The sequence below is a fragment of the Macaca mulatta genome, chromosome X, assembly GCF_049350105.2.
Source record: "Macaca mulatta isolate MMU2019108-1 chromosome X, T2T-MMU8v2.0, whole genome shotgun sequence".
In the NCBI taxonomy this organism is placed as follows: domain Eukaryota; kingdom Metazoa; phylum Chordata; class Mammalia; order Primates; family Cercopithecidae; genus Macaca; species Macaca mulatta.
In genome coordinates, this window is record NC_133426.1 from 53,207,952 (window position 1) to 53,220,020 (window position 12,069).

At 42.5% G+C, this 12,069-nt stretch overlaps 1 protein-coding gene across 8 annotated transcripts in view; it reads right to left on the bottom strand.

The window, feature by feature from the left end:
• Positions 1–518: 518 nt before the first annotated feature.
• The window catches only part of SMC1A (structural maintenance of chromosomes 1A), a 62,536-nt gene continuing 50,985 nt past the window's right edge, over positions 519–12,069 (bottom strand). Inside the window, exons 23-25 of one of the 8 annotated variants that reach the window (XR_013412939.1) lie at positions 4,374–5,961; positions 3,204–3,267; positions 519–705 (exon numbers count right to left, since the gene is read on the bottom strand). Coding sequence is in view for 1 of the 8 variants with exons in the window: in XM_077989059.1 (XP_077845185.1) it covers positions 657–705; positions 5,857–5,961 (154 nt within the window). In the remaining 7 variants the exon portion in view is untranslated. Of the gene's footprint in view, positions 1,089–3,203; positions 3,275–3,769; positions 5,962–12,069 lie in introns of all 8 variants that reach the window. The other 7 variants (XR_013412940.1, XR_013412943.1, XR_013412942.1 and 4 more) reach the window with 7 other exon arrangements.

Here is a 12,069-nt window from a genome sequence, read left to right on the forward strand (position 1 = left end):
AGAATGAAGGGAGGGAAAGTAGGTGTGTGTGTGGAAGAGATAGAAAAGAGGTAAATCCTGTTCTACCATAAGATGTCAAGAGATAATGTCTCAAATTGCTAAATTAGGAAATAATGGTGGCCAGGCTCGGTGGCTCATGCCTGTAATCCCAGAACTTTGGGAGGCTGAGGTGGGCGGATCACTTGAGGTCAGGAGTTTGAGACTAGCTTGGCCAACATGGTGAAACCCTGTGTCTACTAAAAATACAAAAATTAGTTGGGTGTGGTGGCAGGCACCTGTAATCCCAGCTGCTCGGGAGGCTGAGGCGGGAGAAATGCTTGAACCTGGGAGGCGGAGGTTGCAGTGAGCCGAGATCGCGCCATTGCACTCCAGCCTGGGTGTCGCAGTGAGACAAGGAAGGAAGGAAGGAAGGAAGAAAGGGAGGGAGGGAGGGAGTGAGGGAGGGTATGATGAGGAACCATGGTGGTCCATCAGTTAAAAATCCTTTCAGCTACAAGTAACAAAAAACTCAACTGATAGTGGCTTAAACACATATGGCTTTATTTATTTTTTCAGTTAACAGGAACTGTGGCACGGGTTCAGCTGCTCAATGATGCCATCAAGAAATTGGGCTCTTTCTGACTTGCTCCCTTCACATGTTGTCTTCTTCCTCGTGCTCATCCCCATGTGGTCACAAGATGGCTATCACAGCTCCAGACGGCATGACTATATTCAAAGCAGAAAGAAAGAAGCAGACAACATCAGCTATGTGTGCCTCTGCTCAGGAAAGCAAATACTTTTTCAGAAGGCCCTCAGCCAAATATCTCACTGGCCAAAGCCAGGGCACGTAGTCATCCTTAGCTGCAAGGGAGGCTAAGAAAGTATCTGGCTCTTCAGCCTCTGAGTGGGAGGTGGCAAGGAACAAGGGATTTGGAAGTAGTTGCCTCTAGGGAGCAGGACCAGCAGTGGGAAGGAGTAGGACAGGATATTGCTGGGTTTTATTAGGTACATCTTAGCACTGTTTAATTTTTTTAAGTATGTATATGTATTCCTCTGATAAAAATTAAAAATTAGGCCGGGTATGGTGGCTCACACCTGTAATCCCAGCACTTTGGGAGGCCGAGGCGAGCGGATCACCTGAGGTCAGGAGTTTGAGACCAGCCTGGCTAACATGGTGAAACCCTGTCTGTATTAAAAATACAAAAATTAGCCAGGCATGGTGACACACGCCTGTAATCCCAGCTACTCCAAAGACTGAGGCAGGAGAATCGCTTGAACCCAGGAGGCCAAGGTTGCAGTGAGCCAAGATTGCGCCACTGCACTCTAGCTGGGCGACAGAACAAGACTTGTCTCAAAAATAATAAATAAAATTAAATTAAAATTAAAAAATAAAATGTTATGGTTTCTATGAAAAAAGAAATCTTAAAAATAAATGCTGGTAATAGTTTTCTATTTCCAGAGCAAAGGATAGCAATTCACCTTGGAAGCAAACTTACCAGAATACGCTCTTTACTTAGACTGAGGTATCTCAGGTATACACCTACTGATCTTAGAGAAAATTGTGCTATCACTATTAACCTGAATGTGGCCGATGGAAACCAGGACAGCTCTGTGTAGCAGTTAACACTGGTTGACTGTGGTTAGACAGTCCTGGTGCAATTTCCTGTCTGCCATTTATTAGCTCTGTGACCCTGGGCAAATGACACCCGGGAGCTTCATTTTCCTTGTTTATGAAATGAAAGTAACTCAAGTGCCTGCCACAGAGTAAGCACTCAGCAGATATCCACCATGATTAGAATGTTAAATGTTCTGTGTACTGATATTATCTGGGTGTCCTTTATAGTACTATGCTTCCACTGAGTTAATTTTTTATCCTAAACATGAATTGGGACTAGATTCATGTTTAGTCCCAATTCATGTTGGGACTAAAATGCCCAACTGAAAATTGTTTGTTTTTGAGAGATATGTGTGCATATTTTTTCTCAGGCCTTTGCTCACAGAAGATACCCCATTGGGACCACATCAGGAGACATGCAGATTTGAATTGCTATTGACTCCTGTTGGAGGAAGCACTGTAAAAAGGAATGAGGCTGGATTGTTGGCCCTACTACATACATGGTTATTTAACTTTAAAACAACCTACTCTGTGACATGTGCTGCTGAGTACTGTGATGGCCCCTTATGGGCTACGGAGCCCAGATCACCACTGTGAGGCAGGTGTGTTAGAATCCCAGAAAGAAAATTGATATGGCGAGTGTTACATGGGAGCAGGAAATGCAGTTGGCCTGGGAGTAGAGAATGCGAAAATGGCCTCCTCTCTTTGATGCCACGGTGAGAGCTGGAGACCTGGATTGCCGGCAGGGAGCACATGGCGAGAGCCATATGGTGGTGGAAGACAATCTTGCCCACACATGGTATGAAACTGGGAGGTTATGGAGAGGGACAGCCAGTAGGCAGTGTTCCTCAGAAAGGCATAAGTGACCTTCTCCTGGAGAGGTTATATCTGGTATCCTTTGAAATGTTTCCTGTCTGGCCTGATAATTATCTTCTGTTATCTGTAAGATGCCAGCAAAGTTCTATTAAGTACACATACATAGACGATACTTCATCCATTAAAAAAAAGAAGAAAAGGATGCTATGAAAGGGCATCTTTGGAGAATAAGAATGCTGAGAAATGAAAAATGACTGCCAAAATAAAGATGTCCAGCAGAAGATAAAGTCAAAACAAGGTCCCATAATATAGAATTTAAAAAAACAAAAGACATGGAAAATACATATGTGAGAAGATAATCATCCAGGAGATCCAATATCCAACTGACAGGAGTTCTAAAAAGAACGGAGAAAGTAAGCAAAGAAATAAAACAGCAACTTCTCAGAGCAGGGGGACACGAGTCTTCAGATTGAAAGGGCCCACCCACCAGGTGCCCAGCAAAGTAGATGAGGGAAAACCCCACTGCTGGGCACATCATTGTGACATTTCAAAACACTAAGTATGAAGAAAAAAAATTAAGCTTCCAGATGTAGAGAAAACAGGTTGCCAGCAAAGGAATGACAATAATATTAGCATGTGACTTTTAATCAGCGACACTACAGTCTAAAGCAGTATCTTCAAAATTCAGAGGAAAAACTGTTTCTAACATAGAATTCTAAAGCCAAACTATCATTGAAATATGAAGGTAAAATAATGACTACATATTCAGATATGTAAAGACCCCAAAATTTACCTTTCTTAAGAAGTTACTCGAGGATGTTCTCCAACAAAATGTACGATGTGGCCAGGTGCAGTGGCTCACGCCTGTAATCCCAGCACTTTGGGAGGCTGAGGCAGGCGGATCAGGAGGTCAAGAGATGGAGACCATCCTGGACAACATGGTGAAACCCCATCTCTACTAAAAATACAAAAATTAGCCAGGCGTGGTGGTGGGCACCTGTAGTCCCAGCTACTCAGGAGGCTGAAGCAGGAGAATCGCTTGAACCCTGGAGGCGGAGGTTGCAGTGAGCCAAGATCACATCACTGTACTCCAGCCTGGGCGACAGAGTGAGACTCCGTCTCAAAATGGTGTGATCTCAGCTCACTGCAACCTCTGCCTCCTGGGTTCAAACGATTCTCCTGCCTGAGCCTCCCGAGTACCTGGGATTATAGGCATGTGCCACCACGCCTGGCTAATTTTTTGTATTTTTAGTACAGACAGGGTTTCTCAATGTTGGTCAGGCTGGTCTCGAACTCCCGACCTCAGGTGATCTGCCCGCCTGGGCCTCCCAAAGTGCTGGGATTACAGGTGTGAGCCACTGCGCCCAGCCTAGAAAAGAGATTTATTGTGAAGTTATCAGGTAGCTCATAGAAGTCTGGAGAATCAGGCTGAGAACACGGAGTGGGAGCGAGGAAGGCAGGCAGCAGGAACCACAGCTAAGGGTCCACTGTAGAAACAGCCTGGTTAGAAAGCTGCTGTTGGCACTGCTCCCCACACCGCTCCTACCAGTGGACCTTATCCTACTGGCACATGCCCCTGCAAAGGAGCTCCAACCATCTCACATGTGTTGTTTTGGTTTATTTGTTGTGGACTTCAGAGTTTAGTTAATCATAATCTGCAATTCATGGCACATTATCACCAGTTCACTGAAGGCTGCTCTTTTACTTTATTTGTTCTATTCTTCTTCTTCCCCATCAGTCCCTATCCTCACTCTCATTCTCCTGCCCAACTTAGTGAGCCTCTCCAGTGTAATTAATGTATGTATACTTTCAATCCATCTTCCATATGTTTATTTATATGCATATCCATGAAAATACACAGTGTTGTTTTACATTTCTGTAAATGGAATTGTGCTATAAATACTATTCTGTTTCTTACTTTTTTCTCTCAATGCTGGGGATTTTAGAGATCTATCCATGTGGCTATATGTAAATCTAGTTTATTACTTTTGTTTTATAGTTTTCCATCCTATGAATATTCAGTTTGTTTATCCTGTCCTATGGTGGTGAACACCTGATTGCTTCTGATTCCTCACTACCACAAACAGTGCTGCCATGAACAACCTCAACTATATTTTCTTAAGACCTGTGTGAGAATTTCTCTGGAATATATGCCCAGAAGCAGGACTGCTGGGTTGTAGGGTATTCACATACTTAATTTCATGGGTGCTGCCAAACTCTCTCTGGAATACCCGTGCCAGTTTACATTCCAACTCACGGTTGCCCTTTTCCTCACATCCTCATCAGCCCTTGATAACATCTGGCTTTCTACATGTTACCATTGCTGTAGTGACTTCTCACCATTATTTTAATTTCATTTCTCTAATTATTGGCAGAGTTGAAAAAGCTCTTAATATATTCAAGTTTCCCCTTGCATAAACTCAAGTTTCCCCTTCTATAAATTACTCTTCATATCCTATGCCCATTTTCCTATTGGGTTTACTATCTTCCTTATATATTCTCCTAATCTATCATCCTTTTGTTAATTTTGTATATTCCTGCCTTCTTTTTGTTGCTGGTTCCAGATTCAAGGCCATGAACAGAGTATTCAGCCCTTGTTGCCTGGCGGGCTGGGAAAGAAAATACCTGACCACCATCAGTTTCCATGGTGGGAAATAGGGCCATGCCTCCCAATTTGGGAGGGATTCCCCCAAAAAACAGAATGGGAAATTAGATGCTAGAGAACAGTAGAGTTCACTCCTTTGGTCATCCAACATCCACACATAGCCTTCCTCCCGTACTTATGCTTTTAAAAAAAGCTTCCACCTAATACAGTGCAAATATACCTCATATAAACCAAACATGCACCCATCCCCTTTCCAAGTGAAAAAACTGAAAACATAAATTAGAATGCTCTCAGGGGCAAGCAATAGAAAACCCAACTCAAGCCGTCTTGAATAGTAAATGCAATTCATTGGCTCACTTAACTGAAGAGTCCACGGGCAGGGAGACTTCAGGCATGGCATGATCCGGAATATGGTTCCATTTCTGTGATTCTCTTGGCTCCGCCTCCTCCATTTTTCAGCTCCATCCTCAGGTAGGCCTTCCGCATGTTCACAAGATGGCTAACAGCAGCAACCAGGCTACATGCTTCTTTGTTCTTATCCAAGGGAAGATAGGTCATCTCCTCCCTCAAAAGCTGAATAAAAGTCCTAAGCCTCATTGTGATTGGGTCATCCCTGAACCAGTCATCACTGTGGCTAGGAGGGTGAAATTACTCAGATCAGTTTATACCAATAAAGGCCTACACCTAGAGCTGGTGGTGGGGTGAATCCCACTCACATCCCATAGTTGTTACACAGCGGGAGAGGAGTGGAATGGATGCTGCAGAACAACTACAATGTCCACTACAAGGGAGTAAACTAAGAAAGAGGAAGATATGGGGTCCAAGAAAGATTGGGTCCAACCCAGAATAATGAAGGGACGTCCCAGGATGACAGCTGCACCGCAGGCCTACAGAGCAATCAGTCCAAATTGGAACAGGAAGACGGAGGACTCCAGGAAGAAGGTATCTGGGAAAAAAGGGGATTCAAATGATTTTATACTTTCCTTGAGAATTTGGAATAACTTAAGAAGGTGATAAAGTCAGACAATGCAAGGAAAAAAAGAAAGACAATTAGAAACTCTAAGGAAAAAAAGCTGTATAAGAAAAGCAATGTAATCCTAATATACTAATTGGATCTTTCTGGAACAACATTTACATCATCATCATAATGTAAACACTTTATTGCCCTTAAACTTTTAGAATGACCTACTGGCAAAGTATGGATGACTTAATTATGGTTATAGAACAGAGTGTAAATATTATTAACCTTGTTAATATAAAAGTAAAAGTGCAGATGACAAGTTACAAGAGAGAAAAGGGAGAGTAAGTCTATTAGTTAAAGGTAGAAAGATAAGGAATAGAGGATATATAATTAGTGACATGGCTATATTGGAGGCATGGGAAAGGCATTTGTGTGGTATAAATAGCAGGAAGTTAATAGAGAATGACTAAAATTGAACAATAAAAGTTGATAAATAGAAAAATCTGTACATTGGCTGAGCACGGTAGCTCACGCCTGTAATCCCAGCACTTTGGGAGGCCAAGACGGGCGGATCACCAGAGGTCAAGAGTTCAAGACCAGCCTGGCCAACATGGCGAAACCCCATCTCTACTAAAAATACAAAAATTAGCTGAGTGTGGTGGTGCATGCCTGTAATCCCAGCTACTCGGGAGGCTGAGGCAGGAGAATCACTTGAATCTAGGAGGCAGAGGTTGTAGTGAGCCAAGATCATGCCACTGAACTCCAGCCTGGGTGACAGAGCAACACTCCGTTTCAAAAATAAAAAAGAAGAAAAATCTGTATATTATTCAGAGATAAAAAGATAATTACTGGAAAAAACAAACAAACAAAAACAAAAACAAAAACAAACAAACAAACAAAAAAACCCCCAAACAGTTAAAAGTAGACTAGTAGATTTCCAGGTCAAGATGATAGACTTACCATGTGTTTTTCTCCACTTCCTCCTGAGACCCTGCTAAAATCATTGTAAAGGATTAAAAAGGGTATAAATACACAATGATGAAGAGAGTGGGAACAGGTCCATCAGCAAAAGAGAGATTTCAACAAATTTCTGGAAGATAGGAAATAAATGGAGGAATGGTGACTGATGGAGCATGGTGGAGGAAGCCACAGCCTGGAGTATGCATGGAGGTGATGCTTCAGAGGAAGAAGTTGCTCTTTCTCTGCAGAAGCCTGGAGTGTCTTGGTCTTGACAATGCCAGGTATGATGAAGGATGGGAGTCAAATGTGGGGCTGAAAATAGGGAGTTTAATGGGAAGGCTGCATATCAAACCATGAATCCTCCTTCCCCTCCCTTGTGCACAATTCACAGCAGCCAGGTATCTACCCATTAGGCAAAAACCAAAGGGTTCTTCGCTAAGGCAATTGAACAACCTCAGAGAAAAGACGTTAGCATTCTGGCATTCAGGGACTCTGCAGCATAGCAAGTTAGCTCTCTAGTCATCCTAAAGGAAGGCCACCAGTTGCCTAACCCTGCCCCCATACACAGAGCTTCTGATCAGATTTTTATTGCTACATTCTTAAATATCAGCAAACAACTATGGATCACTAGGCATTTGAGAAAAGACTGCAACTTGAAAGAGACCAAAATAAGTAAACAAGGGAAAAAATAATCCAAATGAAATAGATATCTCAAAGGACAGAAAGAAATATAAAAATACCCTCTCTATCATTTTCAGATTCAAGATGATAGTACATCCATAAAACAAGAACAGCATGCAATAAGAAAGGAAAAGAGAACAAGAGTGAATACTAAGAAATTTAAAATGTGATTGCCACATGAAAAGACATGCAATAGAAGGGTTGAAAGATACAGTTAAGTCTTCTCTCAAAAAGTAAACAAAAACGAAAGGAAGAGAGGGACAAAGCTAGGGAGGGAGGGAGGGAGGGAAAGAGGAAGGGAGCGAGAGATGGAAAATAGGAGAGTGGATAAAAAATTACAAAAGATAAATTCAGGAGATCTAACATCGAACATTAAGGATTTCCAGAAAGAGAGAATAAAGGAAATGGAGAAAAGGAATATGTCTTTAATTACAAAGACATACTATGTGAGAATTTCCCAGAGTTAAAAGACTTCTAGGCCGGGCGCGGTGGCTCAAGCCTGTAATCCCAGCACTTTGGGAGGCCGAGACGGGTGGATCACGAGGTCAGGAGATCGAGACCATCCTGGCTAACACGGTGAAACCCCGTCTCTACTAAAAAATACAAAAAAACTAGCCGGGCGAGGTGGCGGGCGTCTGTAGTCCCAGCTACTCGGGAGGCTGAGGCAGGAGAATGGCGTGAACCCGGGAGGCGGAGCTTGAGGTGAGCTGAGATCCGGCCACTGCACTCCAGCCTGGGTGACAGAGCAAGACTCCGTCTCAAAAAAAAAAAAAAAAAAAAAGACTTCTAAATGAAGGGATGTAACAAATGACCAGCACAATGAATGACAAAAGATCTGAAACCTAAACACATAATTATTAAGTTTCAGAATACCAAGAATACAATTCTGAAAAAATAACAGGAGGCTAGTCGCGGTGGCTCACGCCTGTAATCCCAGCACTTTGGGAGGCCGAGGCGGGTGGATTACCTCAGGTCAGGAGTGCAAGACCAGCCTGGCCTACATGGTGAAACCTCATCTCTACTAAAAATACAAAAATTAGCTGGGTGTGGTGGCAGGCGCCTGTAATCCCAGCTACTCGGGAGGCTGAGGCAGGAGAATCGCTTGAACCCGGGAGGTGGAGGTTGCAGTGAGCCGAGATCACACCATTACACTCCAGCCTGGGGAACAAGAGCGAGACTTCGTCTCAAAACAAACAAACAAACAAACGAAAACAAAAACAATAAAACAGGAGAAGGGATGGATGGAGTAGAAGTACTTTTCCCTATGCTTCCCACCAAATACAGCTAAAATTGAACTTGGACATTATGTATAAACACAAAAATCTGAAAGGTGGACAGAAGGCAACAAACCGGGTAGGGAACTTGGTAGCAGAGAAGTGACATACTGGTGAGTTCCCTGAGTTTGTTTTTTGTCTCATATATCCCAGACTTAGGGCTAGAGAAGCCAACAATTAGATAATAACTGCTCTAACACCACAGAAGAAAGCTGTAGTCCCACTCCTATCCACCAGCAAAGGCCAAGAGGGAAGCTTAGACTTCCACCCTTGCTAGCTGTAACTGGTTGTCCCCTCCCTTTCTGCTGGGGTGGTGTCAGAGAAGGTTGCACAGGCAGCTGGAACTCCCACTCCCACCTAGCAGTAACTAGGAAACCCTCCCCGTGAGGTATCAATAGAGAGTGAGTGGGGAATCTGGACTTCTACTCCCACCTGGCAGTAATGAGGCAATGTGCCCTCTCCATTGCCAGAGTGGTATCTGAGGAAGCAAGCTAAAATCGAGTATTTAAATAGCTCCAACATCTCACAACGCAATACCAAAAATGCCCAGTTTCAATCAAAAATCACTCATCAAACCAAGAACCAGGAAAATCTCAACTTGAATGAGAAAAGATGCTCAATAAACACCAACATTGAGATGACAGAAATGTTAAAATTATCTGACAAGAGCTTTTAAGGAACTATCATAAAAATGCCTCAACAATTTGCTTAAACATGCTTAAAACAAGTAGGAACTGTCAGCAAAAAAATAGACGACATGAAGAAGAACCAAAAGGGAATTTTAGAACTGACAAATACAAAAAAATCAAAAACCTCAACAGATAGGCTAACAGCAAAATGAAGAGGACAGAGGAAAAAAATCAACGATCTTGAAGATAGAACAATACGAATTACTCAATCTAGAAAACAAACCGGGGGTTGGGGGGTGGGAATGAACAGAGCCTCAGGGACCTGTGAGGCTACTATAAAAGATCTAACATTTGTGTCACTGAGGTCCCAAAAAGAAGAGAAAAAGTGATGGGGAAAGTTAATTATAAAGCAATGAGACTCAGACTGCTATCACGCATCTTATCATCAAAACTGAATGCTAGAAGAAAGTGAAACAATACCTTCAAAGTTCTGAGGGAAAATGACATTGCTCTTCAAACTTTATAGCCAAGTGTGAGGATGGAATAAAAATATTTTCACCATCCTGGCTAACACAGTGAAACCCTGTCTCTACTAAAAATACAAAAAATTAGCCAGGCGTGGTGGTACACGCCTGTAGTCCCAGCTACTCAGGAGGCTGAGGCAGGAGAATCGCTTGAACCCGGGAGTCGGAGATTGCAGTGAGCCGAGATCGCACCACTGCACTCCGGCCTGGGTGACAGAGCGAGTCTTTGTCTCAAACAAACAAACAAAAAATATTTTCAGACATGCAAAGACTCAGGAAGTCTACTTCCTATACAACCTTTCTGAGAAACTTACTTGATGATGTGCTCCATCGAAACAATGGAACAAGCAAACAAACAAAACGAAAACCTTGGGAATGAGCAAACAGTGGATATAACCACAGAAAGCAGTGAAGAGAAGCCACAAGATGACAGCTATGCATCAGACCTTAGAAAGCAACTAGTTAAGATTTGAAAAGGAGATTGAGGGCTCTGGGAAGGTCTCCTGAGGGGCAAAAAGTAGACTTGATTGAATTCCTAATGGAGATTTTGAGGGGAAAAAAAAAAGGGAATATATGATAAAGAGGAAAAACAGAATTAGAAACTTCAGAAAAAACAGAAAGCTGCTATAAGGAAAAAGTATAAAAAAGTACATTGCTTTGCTCTGCAATGAAGAATACATAGTCATATTAACAGCTGTTTATTGCTTTTCAACTTTTAGAACCCAACTATAGACAAACATAAAAAAATTCAATTATGATTATGGAACAGAATTTAACGTTATGTTTTGACAATATAAAAGACCAGATGACAGAAGCTGGGAGGTTAATGGTGAGAAAGGGGGCTATAGGAAAGGATATTCTCTCATCTAACAAAGTTCTAGTTTAGAAGTATTGTCTGTAGTTCATGGAACAGGAAACAAAGGCATTATTCAATAACCCACAGAAAAACTAAACTATACTAGAAGCAGGAAGGAGTTGAACTTGATATAAATTATCTAAATCCTCATCTCTCAGCCCGAGCGCAGTGGCTCACGCTTGTAATCCCAGCACTTTGGGAGGCCGAGGCAGGTGGATCACGAGGTCAGGAGTTTGAGACCAGCCTGGCCAACATCATCAAACCCCGTCTCTACTAAAGATTCAAAAATTAGCTAGGCTTGGTATCGCACACCATTAGTCCCAGCTACTGGGGAGGCTGAGGCAGGAGAATCGCTTGAACCCAGGAGGCAGAGATTGCAGTGAGCCGAGATCGAGCCATTGCACTCCAGCCTGGGCAACAAGAGTGGAACTCTTGTCTCAAAAAAACACACACACACACACACAAATTAAAAAAAAAAAGAAAGAAAGAAAGAAATCCTCATCTCTCATAGCAGGACATCAACGGGTAATGTCTGAAAGTAATGATTTTTTAAATGCCCACATATTATGGAGGTATGGAGATAAAAATCAGAATAAATAACTAAAAGTGGTTGCAAAAAGTGAGAGTGGGGGTGGGGATGTGTGGGGCAGTAGACTTTTGCTTTTCACGAGTCCGTCTGTAGTGATTTGACTTTACTGATTTGAGTTTTCTAAATAAGGTACATGGATTACTTCTATTTTAAAACGAGAAAAAAATTTTAAAAAGGATACTCCTGCCCACAACCCTCCTCCCCCCAAATTCCCTTATCCCTCCAGACCTACTGTAGCAGAATATAATAAAGTTTGGGAAACCTTGCAGTCTCTCTTCCTGCTTCTCCCTTAGGTGAAGCCTCTTTGCTTTAGTCAAAATGGAGTATTTGTTAGCCCAAACAGGGAATATTTATTCCCACCTTCTTATTTTTATGTCTCCCAGGCCTGGAAAGCCTTTCTTCCTTATCTCCACCAGTTGGAATCCTCCCTTTTAAGGCTCAGCTCAAATTCCACCTCCTCCAAAAGTCTTCCTTGTCCCCTGGTAGAACTCTCTCTCTCCCCTTGGGGGTTCCTACGAGTCTTCATTTATGCCTCTGATTATGACACTTAAATGTACTTTTTTCTTTTTTTCTGAGACGG